The following is a 19,115-nucleotide window of genomic DNA, read 5'->3' on the forward strand; positions in this document are numbered from 1 at the left end:
ACTTCCTATGGGGACCATATACATCATTCCCACATTCCCAACGGAAAAAAACATTTTTCATTATATAAATAATTGCTTCTTTTTTATATATTAGTTCATTTAATTTAACTGACAACAATTTTATTGTTCTTCATCATTTGGAATGAGGGGTGGATTGAGCCTTCCCAAAGATGGGGGATAAGATGGTAGGTGGAGGTCCCCCACGATGGGCCGAACCCCCCAGGAAAAGAAAGAACCTGCAGGGGTTTTGCCGTCCACGGGGGACATCCACCAAACTACAAGAATCCGAATAACTCGAATTCTGCGTTCAATCCACCCGGCATCAATGTCTTCAGTTCATATATTCGTTGGGACTCTAGTCTGGACATTTTACTTATATGATCCCCTCCCCTCCATCCTTTCTCCACTTTGTCGATTGCAGCAAATTTCATGCCTGTCGGGTTTTGATCATGCATCAGCTTAAAATGTTTGGACAGTGTATGGGTTTCTAGGCCCTTTTTTGATATTTGTAATGTGCTCGGAGATACGTTTTTTTAAAAGTCTTTTTGTTCTCCCCACATATTGGCGTCCACATGGACATTCAATAATATATATAACATTGTCAGAGTTGCATTTTAGAAAATCCTTTATTGTATGTTTGTAAATATTAACCGAGGATGTGATTTCTTTTGTTTTCCGGGGGAAAGAGGTGATCCTGCAGTTCCCACATTTCCTGCATCTATGAAAACCCTCCATATTCAACCAATTTTGTAAAGAGGCACTTGCTTTGTCTCCTCTTTTTACTGTTGGGGCCACCTTATTCCCTAAACTGGGGGCTTTAGTGAAGGTTATCCGAGGTTTTGCTGGGATTAGGGGGCCTATTGTTTTGTCCTTTTGTAATAAATACCAATGCCTCCCTATTATCTTTTAAATCTTCCTATACTCGTCATTAAAAGGTAAAATAATCCGTATTTCCTCGTTTTCCCCTTCTATATTCTTCACCTTTTCTGAAAAGAAATCTTCCCTTTTCATATTTCTCACCTTGTTCAAGGATCCAGTTATTACCTCCTCTGGGTAATTTTTTTCTAAAAATGCCTCTTTCATCTTATTAGCTTCTTTTTCAAATTGATTTTCTAATGTGCAATTCCGCTTTATTCTTTGGAACTGGCCTTGCGGTATGTTAATTAACCAGCTAGGTAAGTGACAGCTGTTATATAATATATAACTATTTCTCATGGTGGGTTTCATAAAAGTACAGCTTTTTATTACCCTATCCTCTACAAAAAGTTTTAAATCTAAAAATTCTAACGTCTCCTTACTAATATTATGGGTGAATTTTAAATTAAGATTATTGCAATTAATAGCCCCTAAAAAATTCTCCAAAGATTCTTTGCCCGATTTCCAAATAAAAAGCACGTCATCTATATATCTTTGCCATAGCACCAGGTCCACCCCCAGTCGTGGGGTAATATTTCGTTCCTCCCAATCTGCCATGAATAAATTTGCATAACTGGGGGCGAACCTGGTGCCCATGGCTGTGCCCTGGGTTTGAAGATAAAAATCTGTTTCAAAATTAAAATAATTATGCGTTAATATAAAATCTATACTTTGGGTTAAAAAATGTATCTGCTCCTCCTTTAGCCTGCCTTCTTGTTTTAGTTGGGACTCAATCGCTCGTTTTCTTTGCTCGTGGTTAATAATTGTGTATAGGGATTGGACATCCAATGTGCCCAACCACCAGTCATCTTCAAATACCATATTTTCTACAGTTTTTATTATTTGTGTCGAGTCTTTGGTGTATGAAGCAATCTTTTTGACTGTCGGCTGTAGTAGCACGTCGATATACTTAGATAGATTGCACGTTAAGGACTCTATCCCTGAAACTATGGGACGACCTGGTGGGTTGTTCATATCCTTATGCACTTTCGGTATGCAATAGAATACCGGTATTCTCGGATATTTGTGCAGTATGAAATTGTATTCATTCTCTGTCAAAATCCCTCTCACTTTGCCGTCTTCCACTAAGTCCGTTAGTCCCATCAAAAAATCACTAGTCGGGTCTTTTGTTAATTTTTTATATGTATCCTTATCTAATAGTTGTCTAAAGCATTCCTGTTTGTATTTTTCTGCGTCTTGTACAACTATTGCCCCCCCTTTGTCGGCTGGGCGGATGATAATCCTATTATCTTTCTGTAGTTGTTTTAAGGTGCCAATTTCTCCCTTCGTTAAATTCTTGCGTCTATACTTATCAGTGTCTTTTATTTTTCGTAGATCGTTCTCCACACTTTCTTTGAATGTCGCCATTTCATGGCTGATTTCGTTCCTAGGGTATTTTTTGAGCGATTTTTTAGTTTAGTATGAGTGTATTTCTCCCTTTGGGTATTGTTCTCTATTTCTTTCTCGATCGGGTTTTTTGCGAAATATTTTTTAAGGCATAGCCGCCGTATGAATTTCTCTACCCCTATGAAGGTAGAGAATTTGTTAAGTTTTTCCGTTGGGGCAAATTTTAGACCTTTATTTAAGAGGTGTTTTTGGACATTAGTCAATGAAATTGAGCTCAAGTTAATAATAGAATCATTGATCACTTCTGATTCTGCTACCTGTGGTGTCTTTCCCTTCTTCCTTCCTCTGCGTACCTTCCCCTTTTTTCGTTGTGATATCTCGTGTTGTGATTGTATTGATTGTGTGGTTGTCGATATTTCCCTATATTCTGTGTCTTGGAATCCTGTTGCTCCTTGTGCACTTGTGGTCTGTCTCTCAAGTTTTATTGGTGATCTATCTGTGGTTTGTGATAAGGTTTCTGTGTTCCCCTTGGGGGTGATAGTGGCCTGGTCCGTATACGGTGGTGCGGTGGGGTCCGGTCTAAAAAAGATTCCCTTTCATCTAAAATTTCGAATCTATTATAGATCGGTATGTTAAAATTACATACGATTATGTTAAAATTACTGTGCCTATTAGTGTCTTTGGTGTGGTTATCCCGTGAATTAGTGCTACTTCCTATCTGCTCATCTTCCCTAATGTCCTCTATTCTTTCCCTCTCCGCACGTTGTGCTCCCCTGTCCTGTCTGTCTTTTTTGTTTTGGATAAAGAACATTTTTTTTTTTTTTTTCTCCATAATCTCCCGTTCCATCTTATCCAGATTGCTACATAATCTCGTTTGTAACATATTCAGTTCCTCCGTTTTGGGGAATTTATCAGTAGTAGTTTTTATATCCGCAATTTTTTTAGTTGTTTCTTCTAAAATTACGGCACGTCTTTTGATGATCAATCTGGTTAAGGCTACCGATTGTTCATATAGTAAATTGTTCCATTCTAGGTCAAAGTCGACACTACATAAGTCCTGAGCTGGAACTTTACTATATGACAAGCCTTTTGGGATCTGGTTGACTTCTATACATCTCGTAAGGGTTTTAATCTCCCATTTTTGTTTTAATTGTCGAATGAGAAGCCCCTCTAATTCTCTAAAGACTTTACCCATACTTATTTCCTCTCTATTTTCGCAAATATCATTTGCTTCAAAGATAAAGTTATCAACTTTTTGGTTTTTGGATTCTACATAATTCCACATATCTATAGTTCTCAACAGTCCGTGCTGTCACCAGGACGAATTACTAGATATAGAACAAAGATTTGTGAGACGCACAGGACTGAGGAAAAATCAGGAGGAGGTGTTGCCAGTAAAGAGGATCCGCCCTTCCTCTAGTAATGAATAAATAAAGATAAAAAATACTGGGCACACTCGCTTATGTGGAATCAAACACTTTAATTATACACATATATAATATATAATACAATATAATCGATTGGTCTAAAAACGCATTGTCACAATAAAACCATAAATGGATTAAAATGAAATAGAATAGATAACACCCTAAAATCACTAAATCTTCAATACTATATAAAGTGAATATGACCAGCCGTAATGGGACTAAAACCGGGGGGTGATCAGTCCATATGAACAATAGATAAGGAAATCCCGACTGGTGGCTTATTGTAGTCTTATGACAGCAAATAGTAACCCCGCAATGTCATATAGAATTCACAATCCTGATCCTTTGGGGGAGAGTAAAATACTGTGGTTGAAGAAATTCACTTAAGTGAGTGTATTCGCGGCGTCCCGCTTGTACTCACTGTGCAGTGCAGTTCTTTTAGATGCTCAAGTTGTGGTCCAAGAACGCTCTTGAGTGCTCCTATCGTGGCTGGGTAATGCTGTAGCTTTCTTTCCCGTGTGTTGATGGTCCTCTGGTTACCGCTCCGTAGTAGCTGAGAGCCGGCAAGCTCTGGGACTTACAGTTCCTTTCCCCACGTCAGCTGACCTGCGCCACGATACTGTGTGTCCTCGTGTGTTGCGCTTGTAGCCGCCGGCGTGTCAGGGCTTGGTAGGTCACGGAATCCTCAATTGGTTTGAATTACAGCACAGCCTTTATCATTCCAGCATCGACAACCACACAATCAATACAATCACAACACGAGATATCACGACGAAAAAAGGGGAAGGTACGCAGAGGAAGGAGGAAGGGAAAGACACCACAGGTAGCAGAATCAGAAGTGATCAACGATTCTATTATTAACTTGAGCTCAATTTCATTGACTAATGTCCAAAAACACCTCTTAAATAAAGGCCTAAAATTTGCCCCAACGGAAAAACTTAACAAATTCTCTACCTTCATAGGGGTAGAGAAATTCATACGGCGGCTATACCTTAAAAAATATTTCGCAAAAAACCTGATCGAGAAAGAAATAGAGAACAATACCCAGAGGGAGAAATACACTCATACTAAACTAAAAAATCGTTCAAAAAAATACCCTAGGAACGAAATCAGCCATGAAATGGCGACATTCAAAGAAAGTGTGGAGAACGATCTACAAAAAATAAAAGACACTAATAAGTATAGACGCAAGAATTTAACGAAGGGAGAAATTGGCACCTTAAAACAACTACAGAAAGATAATAGGATTATCATCCGCCCAGCCGACAAAGGGGGGGCAATAGTTGTACAAGACGCAGAAAAATACAAACAGGAATGCTTTAGACAACTATCAGATAAGGATACATATAAAAAATTAACAAAAGACCCGACTAGTGATTTTTTGATGGGACTAACGGACTTAGTGGAAGACGGCAAAGTGAGAGGGATTTTGACAGAGAATGAATACAATTTCATACTGAACAAATATCCGAGAATACCGGTATTCTATTGCATACCGAAAGTGCAAAAGGATATGAACAACCCACCAGGTCGTCCCATAGTTTCAGGGATAGAGTCCTTAACGTGCAATCTATCTAAGTATATCGACGTGCTACTACAGCCGACAGTCAAAAAGATTGCTTCATACACCAAAGACTCGACACAAATAATAAAAACTGTAGAAAATATGGTATTTGAAGATGACTGGTGGATGGGCACATTGGATGTCCAATCCCTATACACAATTATTAACCACGAGCAAGGAAAACGAGCGATTGAGTCCCAAATAAAACAAGAAAGCAGGCTAAAGGAGGAGCAGATTAATTTTTTAACCCAAAGTATAGATTTTATATTAACGCATAATTATTTTAATTTTGAAACAGATTTTTATCTTCAAACCCCAGTTATGCAAATTTATTCATTGCAGATAGGGAGGAACGACATATTACCCCACGACTGGGGGTGGACCTGGTGCTATGGCAAAGATATATAGATGACGTGCTTTTTATTTGGAAATCGGGCAAAGAATCTTTGGAGAATTTTTTAGGGGCTATTAATTGCAATAATCTTAATTTAAAATTCACCCATAATATTAGTAAGGAGATGTTAGAATTTTTAGATTTAATACTTTTTGTAGAGGATAGGGTAATAAAAAGCTGCACTTTTATGAAACCCACCATGAGAAATAGTTATATATTATATAACAGCTGTCACTTACCTAGCTGGTTAATTAACATACTGCAAGGCCAGTTCCAAAGAATAAAGCGGAATTGCACATTAAAAAATCAATTTGAAAAAGAAGCTAATAAGATGAAAGAGGCATTTTTAGAAAAAAATTACCCAGAGGAGGTAATAACTGGATCCTTGAACAAGGTGAGAAATATGAAAAGGGAAGATTTCTTTTCAGAAAAGGTGAAGAATATAGAAGGGGAAAATGAGGAAATATGGATTATTTTACCTTTTAATGACGAGTATAGGAAGATCAAAAAGATAATAGGGAGGCATTGGTATTTATTACAAAAGGACAAAACAATAGGCCCCCTAATCCCAGCAAAACCTCGGATAACCTTCACTAAAGCCCCCTGTTTAGGGAATAAGGTGGCCCCAACAGTAAAAAGAGGAGACAAAGCAAGTACCTCTTTACAAAATTGGTTGAATATGGAGGGTTTTCATAGATGCGGGAAATGTGGGAACTGCAGGATCACCTCTTTCCCCGGAAAACAAAAGAAATCACATCCTCGGTTAATAATTACAAACATACAATAAAGGATTTTCTAACATGCAACTCTGACAATGTTATATATATTATTGAATGTCTATGTGGACGCCAATATGTGGGGAGAACAAAAAGACTTTTAAAAAAACGTATCTCCGAGCACATTACAAATATCAAAAAGGGCCTAGAAACCCATACACTGTCCAAACATTTTAAGCTGATGCATGATCAAAACCCGACAGGCATGAAAATTGCGGCAATCGACAAAGTGGAGAAAGGATGGAGGGGAGGGGACCATATAAGTAAAATGTCCAGACTAGAGTCCCAACGAATATATGAACTGAAGACATTGATGCCGGGTGGATTGAACGCAGAATTCGAGTTATTCGAATTCTTGTAGTTTGGTGGATGTCCCCCGTGGACAGCAAAACCCCTGCAGGTTCTTTCTTTTCCTGGGGGGTTCGGCCCTTCGTGGGGGACCTCCACCTACCATCTTATCCCCCATCTTTGGGAAGGCTCAATCCACCCCTCATTCCAAATGATGAAGAACAATAAAATAGTTGTCAGTTAAATTAAATGAACTAATATATAAAAAAGAAGCAATTATTTATATAATGAATTTTTTTTTTTTTCCGTTGGGAATGTGGGAATGATGTATATGGTCCCCATAGGAAGTATGAACAGTGGGATATGGGAGATCAGATAAAGCAATATGGAGATTTACATCGGATTTGGCTACTAGGGGGTTAACGCCCCTGTGTCAATCCCTGGGAATCGATAAGGGTAATCTGATTATCCCACTACGGGTGTATTTTGAATCTATGTTATTCTGCTATATGTGAGTGATAGGGGGAATAAAAGAGTAACCGATATACAACTTATTACTCAAAACCCCCCGACTAATAAATTAAACCGCATGGATACCGCAAGGGATGTTTTGTAGGTTTGTTTTTTGGTTACAAGTAAATGAGACCAACTAAATAGGTTTGTTTTTCGGCTGAAAGTATATGTGGCGAATTAAATATCACAGTATTTCCACACAGAAGCGTATTGAATATATAGGAACCGGCGAACATTATTGTGCATTGAGCAGTATGCAAGCCGAAATCCAAGTTTTTCTGTGGACAATTGGGTTGAATTCCCAATGGAATGGACTTTTATTCCATATCAGCTTTTGAGGAAAACGAGGAAGATCAACACCTGCTTGAATAATTGTAATTTGTACGACTCTATAAAAGTAGACACTAGCGGGGGAGTCACTACCACTGAGGAAGGGGCAAGTACCCCGAAACGCGTTTGGTGAAGAGACCCCCAAAGTAATCCTAAAGAAGGATATGCTGGAATGATAAAGGCTGTGCTGTAATTCAAACCAATTGAGGATTCCGTGACCTACCAAGCCCTGACACGCCGGCGGCTACAAGCGCAACACACGAGGACACACAGTATCGTGGCGCAGGTCAGCCGATGTGGGGAAAGGAACTGTAAGTCCCAGAGCTTGCCGGCTCTCAGCTACTACGGAGCGGTAACCAGAGGACCATCAACACACGGGAAAGAAAGCTACAGCATTACCCAGCCACGATAGGAGCACTCAAGAGCGTTCTTGGACCACAACTTGAGCATCTAAAAGAACTGCACTGCACAGTGAGTACAAGCGGGACGCCGCGAATACACTCACTTAAGTGAATTTCTTCAACCACAGTATTTTACTCTCCCCCAAAGGATCAGGATTGTGAATTCTATATGACATTGCGGGGTTACTATTTGCTGTTATAAGACTACAATAAGCCACCAGTCGGGATTTCCTTATCTATCGTTCATATGGACTGATCACCCCCCGGTTTTAGTCCCATTACGGCTGGTCATATTCACTTTATATAGTATTGAAGATTTAGTGATTTTAGGGTGTTATCTATTCTATTTCATTTTAATCCATTTATGGTTTTATTGCGACAATGCGTTTTTAGACCAATCGATTATATTGTATTATATATTATATATGTGTATAATTAAAGTGTTTGATTCCACATAAGCGAGTGTGCCCAGTATTTTTTATCTTTATTTATTCATTACTAGAGGAAGGGCGGATCCTCTTTACTGGCAGCACCTCCTCCTGATTTTTCCTCAGTCCTGTGCGTCTCACAAATCTTTTTTCTATCTATCAGTGGGTTGATGTTCAATTTGGTATAATCCACCAACGAGGGACCAATCCTGACACCCAGATAATCCAATAAATCTGTTAGGGATAGACACTTAACCTCAGAAACTTTAGTTGGGGGCAACTTGTTTAAAGGAAGTAGAGCCGATTTCAACCAGTTCACTTCATAGCCTGAAAGTATGCCAAATTCATTAATGATTGCCATAACATGGGGAAGGGCATGATATCCGTTTTTTAAATATATAAGGACATTATCTGCATAAAGACAAATTTTGTCTTGCAGATCCTGCCCTCCAAACTCTCGTATCTGGTCATCTTGTCTAACTCTGCATGCGAGAGGCTCTAAAAAGATAGCAAACAAAAGGGGCAACCCTGTCTAGTTCCCCGCTGAAGATCAAATGTGTCTGTCCATGTACTATTTATGTTTATCCGTGCCTTGGGGTGGTTATATAATAACTTAATCCATTGAATAAAAATGGGACCAAAATGTCAAAGGCCTTAGCAGCGTCCAATGACAGGATGGAGTGGTCCTCCCCTTCTCCCAAATGAATATTTATCATCACTCTTCGAATACTGGTCTGGGTTGAATGCTTCGGGATGAATCCCGTTTTGTCAGGATGGGTTAGTTTAGTAATTACCCACTTGAGCCTGTTAGCTAATACTTTTGCACATATTTTGTAATTTGTATTAAGTAGGGAAATGGGTCTATAAGATCCCATTTCCAATTCATCCGTTCTCTTTTTCAGGACCAAGGTGATGGTGGCCTCTAACTTTGAGGGAGGTAAACATCCCTCACTCCAAGAAACAGTGTAGAGGGTTAAGTGAGTGTGGATGAAGAGGTTCAGTGGGGGACTGAGTTCAGTATGGTTAACAGCTGTGGGGAAGAAACTGTTCCTAAACCTGCTGGTTTTAGTCTGAAGGGTCCTGTATCGCTTCTGGAAGGAAGGAGCTGGAAGTGTTTATTGGCAGGATGAGAGGAGTCCCTAAGAATGATGCGTGCCCGACGAAGACATCTATTCTTGTGAACATCCTCAATAGCAGGAAATGGAGTCCCTGTGATGCGTTGGGCAGTTTTCACCACCTGCTGCAGTGCCTTGCGGTTAGCAACAGAGCAATTCCCATACCAGACTGTAATAAAGTTGGTCAGGATGCCCTCTATCGCACAGCGATAGAAGTTACCCAGTATGTCAGCAGACAGGTGGTTTTTCTTCAGTGTCCTCAAAAAAAAGAGGCACTGATGTGCCTTCTTCACCAGGCTGGAGATGTTGGTTGACTAGGACAGATTCTCAGAGATGTAGGTCCCCAGGAACTTAAAGCTGGAAACCCGTTCAACAGCCGTGCCATTTATGTGGTTCATGGATGTCTCTCTTCTCCTTCCTGAAGTCCACAATGAGTTCTTTTGTTTTGCTGGTATTCAGGAGCAGGTTATTGTCAGCACTCCACACAGCTAGGTGCTTTACCTCTTCCCTATAGTCAGACTCATCGTTGTCAGTGATAAGACCAATCACCCTGGTGTCATCTGCAAACTTAATGATGGAATTGGATCCATACCTAGGACTGCAGTCATAGGTGAAAAGGGAGTAGAGGAACGGGCTCTTGTACTTGAGGCCCATGAAGAATGAGCACATGGACTTTGCTTCCTTCCCCTCTGAAACTCCAGTCCAGCTATATATACAGTCAGGTGCATAAATATTGGGACATCAACACAATTCTAGCATTTTTGGCTCTATACACCACCACGATGGATTTGAAATGAAACGAACAAGATGTGCTTTAACTGCAGACTGTCAGCTTTAATTTGAGGGTATTTACATCCAAATCAGGTGAACGGTGTAGGAATCACAACAGTTTGCATATATGCCTCCCATTTGCTAAGGGACCAAAAGTAATGGAAACCAACCAAAAGGAGTGGGCCAATTAAGTATAAAACACTTATAATACTGAGGTAATCAAAAAGTAACATCATTTTATTTGAAAATCACAACAAGACCTAATTGGCACAAATCACAAAAAACACATAATACAGGTCACAATACATAAAAGTATTAAAAACCAAGAGGACCGATGGTGGACTGCTGATATATATATATATAACCTTTTTTTTATCACTGGAATTATATTTTAAATACTTAAATATTACTTTATTATAAATATATTCTCAAACACCTTTCATTATTTATAATGGCTGGTTTTGTCTGAGGAGCAATCATCAGGAGAAACAAAATGGCCGCCGTCCCATCAGTTCACACAAAACGTGTCCTGATCACACATGAGGACAAGTTACTTTACAACACTGAGGTAAAGAGCTGACTCATCCTCCTCTCTACTTGTCGGGGATTATGATCCTGAATATAGATGATATTAACTTTAGCTCACTCTCTGGGGAATTTAGTTCATGAGGAGACATAAAGTACAGAGAGGACAGACAGGACAGATTGTGGTAATGTATGCTGTGGTAATGGAGACTGTAAACAAGTGCTGCTGCTCATTAGCCATATCTTACCCTCCTCTCATGTCTCCTCATCATCTTCATCCCCACAGAGATTCACCTGTATTCAGGATCATGATTCCTGACAAGCAGAGAAGAGAGGAGGATGAGGCAGCACTATGGCTCATTGTGGTGAAGTAACTTGTCCTCCTGTGTGATTAGGACAGGTTTTGTGTATACTGATAGGACGGCGGTCATTTTATTTCTTCTAATGATTGCTCCCTAGACAAAACAAGCCATTCTAAGTAATGAAAAGTATTTGTGAATACATTTATTATAAAAAAATATTTAAGTATTTTTTTTTATTCCTGGAGAACCCCTTTAAGTTGATGTATTAATTTACATTTGCAGAGATTTGTATCCCCATATATTCAAAGTGGTCTGTGCAATCTAATATTTGCATACCCACTGGGCAATCTGATGCGTTAATGGTAGAAATAGTCATTTCCCCCAGTTTATCTGAAATCTGCAAATAGATCCAAAATCATAGTTGCAGATTCATAACATATGGCAACACTCTCAGTCCCTCTTTTGGAAAGACCAGTACATCATCAGAATATAAACATAGTTTGTCCCCATCTCCTTCAATACCAAACCCACATATCGTACTATCATCCCTAATCTTGCTAGCCTTTGGCTCTTAGAAAATCGTGAACAGCAGCAGAGAAAAGCGACATCACTGCCTTGTGCCTCGGTGTAGATTGAATGTCTCCGACCACTCCCCATTAATATTTATTCTGGCCATTGGAGCACTATATAATAAATGTATCCAGTTAATGAAATTATCACCTAAGTGGTAATCTTACAGAGATAGTTCCACTCCACCCTGTCAACGGCCTTAGATGCATTCAATGATAGGATGGAGTGATCATCCCCCTCTCCTCTCTGGATATTAACAAGGACCCTACGAATATTTGTCTTGGCATTACTTTTGGGAATAAACTAACATTGATCAGGATGTACTAAAGTTGCAATAGCTTTGTTTATTTACAATGGTGGCCTTGCAACTTTTTTCTACCCTGCCTAAGAGCAACACTGGTATGAAACACATACAGATGTATGCAGAATCATCTGTATAAGCAGAATGGTACATAATTTGAAAATGGGGTGCCACAGAACTATACTAAAATAGGGTAGCGCCTGGTGCACACAAATGGTTCTTACTACATCTGTAAATGCAGGTGAAATGCTGTAACTCATTTCTGCATTTTAAATCATTTATAATAAAAATAAAACAGACATTTTATAACTGAACTTTGTGGAATCATATGCTGGATTTCTTTTACTGTTACACAAACTGTATTGTATATAAATATTTATATATATATATATATATATATATAAAAAACAATTACCTTCACATAATGATCTTTAGATCCAGTAATAACTAAATCCCGTTTATTTGCTGTGCTACTGACTGTTAAGCACATGACTGGTGCCATGTGACCGGCTAGTTTCCCCATGAGCTGCAACCTACAGGAATGTGAGAAGGAAAATCAATAAATTAGTTTCTTAATATAGTACAGTACAGTTTAAAGGGCATCTGCCAGCAGATTTGTACCTACAGTCAGGTCCATAAATATTGGGACATCGACACAATTCTAACATTTTTGGCTCTATACACCACCACAATGGATTTGAAATAAAACGAACAAGATGTGCTTTAACTGCAGACTGGCAGCTTTAATTTGAGTGTATTTACATCCAAATCAGGTGATCGGTGTAGGTGGTGGTGTATAGAGCCAAAAATGTTAGAATTGTGTCAATATTTATGGACCTGACTGTTGTATAAAACTGCTAACCTGTTACATGTGCACTTGGCAGCTGAAGGCACATGTGTCTGCATTGCTGAGAAAAATTATGATTTATTATATACAAATGAGCCTCTAGCAGCATCGGGGGCATTGTCATTACACCTAGAGGCTCTGCTCTCTCTGCAACTGCCAAAACCTCTCCACTTTGATTGACAGGGCCAGGCAGTGTAAATATCATCAAACCTGGTCCTGTCAATTAAAGTGGAGAGGATGCAGCAGTTGCAGAGAGAGCATAGCCTCTAGGTGTAAAGGCAACACCCCAGCTGTTTTGGCGGAGAAGATGGCTAAAAGGTTGGAGGAGTGTATAAAGTAGGGACAGGGGGAGGGTAATTACATCATAAATCTCTCAGATGCCCCTGACAAAGCTTTTCGAAGAGAAACCCGGGTCGGATGTATGCTTTTTTATACTGCTTGTATTCTATTCACTTTTGTGAGTATAAAAAATACTGTTATTCCGTTTATGTGATGGTATTTCACTATTGTGGCTATCCTTTGGTCTCTGACAGAGGCGAATGAGTGGAGACTCTGATGCTTTCTGTGGCCTTTTGCTTCCCTATATCCCTGGATTATTGGAAGGAGTCTAAAGTGGTGTTTCTCCTGCCTTCTGGAGCAGTGCGGTCCAACTGGAAAAAAGATTGACTAATAAAACTGGTTAACTGGAAGTAGTAATGTGCAAGGAGGACTATGACATAGTGGGAATAACTGAGACATGGCTAGATGATAGGTATGACTGGGTGGTTAATGTACAGGGTTACAGTCTGTTTAGAAAGGATCGTCAAAACCGGAGAGGGGGAGGGGTTTGCCTTTATGTAAAGTTTTGTCTAAAGCCCACACTCTGGAAAGATATAAGTGAGGGACATGAATATGTGGAGTCCCTGTAGGTAGAAATACTTGGAGCCAAAAACAATAATAAAATACTGATAGCAGTTTGTTATAAGCCACATAATATACCAAAGTCCACAGAAAATCTACTACTAAGGGAAACAGATGAGACTGCAAATAATCAACTTCAACTACCCAAATATAGACTGGGAAAATGAAAGCTGTAAATCTCATAAAGGAAGAGGTGAGAGGCCTATAGCTGTCTTACATTTGGAAGCACTAGAAGCAGAGCTTGTTAATAGTGATGAGCGGCAGGGGTCATATTCGAATTCGCAATATTTCACGAATATTTTGTAGAATATTTGTCGAATATTCGAAAATTAAAAAATCATGAGGGATCATGTGTACTGATAAAAATAAATAAAAAAATCGAAAAAATAAAATAAAATAATCGAAAAAAAATGTGAATATTCGAAATTACGAATATATATATAACTATATTCGAAATATTCGCGAATTTTCGAAGTACCTATATTCGCAATAAAAATTCAAAATTCGAATATTCGTGATCAACACTACTTGTTAAGAGCTCATCTGCATCCCTTTCTTCCCAGAATTCCAGAGTAACATGTGTGGCCTATATGTCTCTTCAAGCCGACTAAGGCGCTCTCTCCCCAAGGAGATATAGTACCCCCCCCGTCAGAACTTTTGATGTTAATAAGAGTCCATCAAATAAGGCCTACATAGGTATCTGAATAGGAACTTTGAAAAGAGAAGCCATGTTGGTCTGAATTGATATTTTTCAAGAGGGTACTCTAAGTTCAAACCTTTTGGACTTAGAATCACTAACCAAAGATTAGATTTATGTGAAGACTTTTGTTTATAAAACTTGGGAGGGTTTACATAGTCTGGTTTTTGTAGGAAGAGGCTTAGACAGATTCAATTAAGATATTAACGCAGATAAGATACCTAGAAATCTGTTGAGTCAAATTAGATGCAGGGAATAGAAAGAGATTAATGTTATTGGTGATTAACCCATATTAGTGAATTCTGATTTTCTATAATTGATTTAAATTTAAATATGTGTGCTTTATATATATAAGAGTATGGTCCAATTTTAAGGTTAGAATTAAAGTAGTTATTACTATGTAATTCCAAAATACATGACTGAAACTAGCACAAGTTAATGCTAGTTGAATGGAGAGATGTAGACCCAGGTGTTAAAAGCAAATACTGAGTCTTACCCAGAACAATGACCTGAGTGTGGTAATGTGTATCTTGAATTAATTAGGTCTGGTCAGAAGATTAAGTGGAAGACTAGATGTTTGCCTAAATACAAAAGTCATTGTCTATTTCAGATCTCCTCAAGGTTTTGTCTAAAACATTATTTAAAGTTTATCTCAGTTAAATGAATAAGAGAATATACAGAAGAGAGAGATAAGTGCCTCGATTTTATATAGAGTACTAGTGCCACCTAGTGTTAGATTAACATTAAGGTTAGAGTGTGAAATTCATTATGGGAGGTCCTATTAGTTATCAAATGATGTCACTAGTTAATGATAAAACTTGACCAATCCCTTTCCAAAATGGAATAAAAGATGGTATGGGACTACAGAGGAGAGGTGATCAGGAGCTTCTTGAATCAACTTGGGATGGTTATCTTGAGGACAGAAAGATCCATCTTTGGAATCCATCTTTTAAACCAGAGATCCACTTTTTGTTACCTGGGGAAGCCATCTGACCAGCTATCCAACTATCCAAGCAATTCCATCCATCTCTCCATTTATTTGAAAATCCTGGTTGTATCCCTGAACCGTGACGTTGATCTTTCCAGTCAGATCATCCAGTATAGATGATCATCCAGTGTGTGCTCCCCCGGTCCACACACTAACACACCTCCGCAGGAACCTTAAACATCTCGACTTTCGCTTGCTTTCTGACTCTCTTCTCTCACTCTCTACCATCTGCTCCCTCCAAGACCCAGAAGCTGCTACCACCCTATATAACAACACAATAAGTACAGCTCTGGACACTGTTGCCCCCCTCACACACAACAAAACCAGAAAAATCAACAGACAACCCTGGCACACCAACCTGACCAAAAAACTCAGACAAGCTTCCAGGGCTGCTGAGCGGCAATGGAAGAAATCCAATTCTAAAGATCATTTCACTGCATACAAGCAATCCCTCCTCATATTTAAATCCTCACTCGCTGATGCAAAACAGGCCTACTTCTTATCTCTCATATCTTCCCTGTCACACAGCCCTAAACAACTTTTTAGCACTTTTAACTCCCTTCTCCGTCCCCCAGCGCCCCCACCCTCTCCTCTATTCTCAGCTGAGGACTTTGCCAAATATTTCAAACAAAAGATAGTCAACATCAGGGAAAGCTTCACTACACAGTCCCCACAGACCCTCTACACAACTGCTCGGTCCTCTTCTCCCAAAACCTGCTTCTCCACCATTACAGAAGAAAAACTCTCCACTCTACTCTCCAAATCTCATCTGACCACCTGTGCACTTGACCCAATCCCATCCCACCTCATCCCTAACCTCACCACAGTGTTTATCCCAACCCTAACTCATCTCTTCAACCTATCACTAAACTCTGGTGTCTTCCCCTCTGCTTTTAAACATGCTACCATTACACCCATCCTCAAAAAGCCTTAACTTGACCCATCTTCCTTGTCCAGTTATCGCCCCATATCACTTCTTCCATATGCCTCAAAGCTACTTGAACAACATGTCCATTCAGAACTGTCCTCCCACCTCTCCTCCTGCTCCCTCTTTGACCGCCTACAATCTGGCTTCCGACCCCACCACTCGACCGAGACTGCCCTTACCAAAGTCACCAATGACCTACTGACAGCCAAAACCAAGAAACAACACTCTGTCCTCCTTCTCCTTGACCTGTCCTCTGCATTTGACACTGTTGACCACTCCCTTCTGTTGCAAACTCTCTCATCTCTTGGCATCACCGATATGGCCCTCTTCTGGATCACATCATACCTCACAGACAGGACGTTTAGCGTCTCCCACTCTCACACCACCTCCTCGTCTCATTCCCTCTCTGTTGGTGTCCCGCAAGGCTCTGTCCTAGGACCCCTGCTCTTCTCTATCTACACTTTTGGCCTGGGACAGCTCATAGAGTCCCATGGCTTTCAGTATCACTCCTACGCTGACGACACACAAATCTACCTCTCTGGTCCAGACATCACCACCTTACTATCACGAATACCACAATGTCTATCTTCTATATCATCCTTCTTCGCCTCTCGCTTTCTAAAACTTAACATGGATAATACAGAATTTATAATCTTTCCCCCATCTTGTTCAACCCCCTCAACAGACCTATCTATCATGATCAATGGCTGCACACTCTCCCCGGTCAACAAAGTCCGCTGCCTTGGAGTGACCTTGGATTCTGCACTTTCCTTCCGACCGCAAATCCAAGCTCTTTCCACCACCTGCCGCCTCCAACTCAAAAACATCTCCCGCATCCGTGCTTGCAATTCTTGTACATGCCCTCATTATCTCCCGCCTAGACTACTGCAACATTCTCCTCTGTGGCCTTCCATCTAGCACTCTCGCACCCCTCCAATCTATCCTCAACTCTGCTGCCCGACTAATCCACCTCTCACCCTATTACTCCTCTGCCTCTGCCAATCCCTTCACTGGCTCCCCATTGCCCAGCGAATTCACTTCAAAGTACTAACAAATACATACAAGGCCGTCCATAACCTGTCCCCTCCCTACATCTCTGAGCTACTTTCCCGATACATCCCCACACGCACTCTCCGATCCTCACAAGACCTCCTTCTCTCCTCTCCTCCTATTGCCTCTTACCACAATCGACTCCAAGATTTCTCCCGTGCATCCCCCATACTCTCGCTACCCCAACATATCAGACTCTCACCTACAGTGGAATCCTTCAAAAGAAACCTGAAAACCCACCTCTTCAGACAAGCCTACAACCAGTGACCCTGCTGCCTCTATACCGCCATGACCAACTTAACTCGCACCTACTGTGTCCTTCTCCCATACCATGTAGATTGTAAGCCCTCACGGGCAGGGCCCTCTCTCCTTCTGTACCAGTTTGTAACTTGTCTTGTTTATGATTAGTGCAATTGTCTGTATTATGTATGTGCACCGCTTATCATATGTACAGCGCTATGGAATGAATGGCGCTTTAATAATAAATAATAATAATAATAATATAGTATAGATTTTTATACGGTAGCTTTATATTATACATATACATATTGTATTAACCATATTGTGTGTGTAGGATTTATACTGAATTGAGTTGGATCTTGTAACTGCAGTATCAAAATCTAAATTTTGTTCAGTATAAAGAGAAAAAAAAACCTAAAGAACTGATTTCGTTTTAGTTATATATGGTTGAAAATATCTATATGTATAAGGACATTTTCTGAATATCTAATCCATCTGTTGGCTGGGAGAGAGATCAAGGGTACGGTTACGGAGTTGGGTTATTAAGATATCTGTAATTAGAGTATATTCGGTGGAATTATCTTGAGTTTTTATAATGGCATATTTTGATCATTATGAATCTATTGTTATTGATTTTAAATTGATAAGTATTTGATCGTTACTACTTTACATTATATTATATATTATTGTGCACTAATATAGTATTAATAAATTATATATATATTTTGTTTGTAACTGGGTTTTGTCTTCAATTCAACGCAGATCATGAGCTTGTTTTAGCTTTGTATTTATGATAATAGATTAGAATCTCCTTCATTACAGATTCTAATTTATTCACATAAATAATATAGACTGCCAATCGGAGACAGCATAAATATTCTGACATATTCTGGAGGTCCCACCAAGATCTGCTTGTAATAGCAACAAAATTTTGTTGTGCAAAATATATATTTGATCAGGGCATTGTTGTATTTGTAGTGCAACAAGTAGAAATATGTCTGAGAACAATAGCGAGGCTAGCCAAGGCATGCAGGCTGCTGCAGTGGTTAAGACTAATATGCATGATAGAGAGACTCAAGAATTAGTTGAACATATTGTGATGTGTCATATGCATGACAGATTGGATATTAAGAGAGCGTTAAAGGATTGGATGGTTGAACTGGAAAGGAGAGCTGTAGAATATGCAGATGATGTCTGGTCTGATAAATCTCGGTTTGCTGATTATCTCTGTCACATTTCCAAAGCAAAACATAAGAAAGATAAGGATTCATTAATCCTTCAATCATGGCCTGAATTTGTATATTTAGTTGTTGAATAAGCAAAGCAATTGGAAAAAGCAAAATCTAAAAATGTTGAACAGACATATGAAATTGATAAATTTTGAAAAGACATATCTTAAATGGGAATTAAGGCGGCCACGGTTTCTGGTGAATTAGCACAATGGTCTGCTAAATTATCAGAATATAGTGACAGAGACGATCAACAGCAAGAGGTAATA

The 19,115-nt window shown here is 39.5% G+C and overlaps 1 protein-coding gene across 1 annotated transcript in view; it reads right to left on the reverse strand.

Moving 5' to 3' along the window:
- KIF21B (kinesin family member 21B) overlaps positions 1-19,115 on the reverse strand; it is a 1,425,990-nt gene that overhangs the window by 194,212 nt on the left and 1,212,663 nt on the right. The window contains exon 37 of the mRNA XM_040424150.1: positions 12,377-12,500. Coding sequence (XP_040280084.1) covers positions 12,377-12,500 — 124 coding nt within the window. The remainder of the gene's footprint in view (positions 1-12,376; positions 12,501-19,115) is intronic.

Source organism: Bufo bufo, chromosome 3 (assembly GCF_905171765.1).
Source record: "Bufo bufo chromosome 3, aBufBuf1.1, whole genome shotgun sequence".
Taxonomy (NCBI): Eukaryota; Metazoa; Chordata; class Amphibia; order Anura; family Bufonidae; genus Bufo; species Bufo bufo.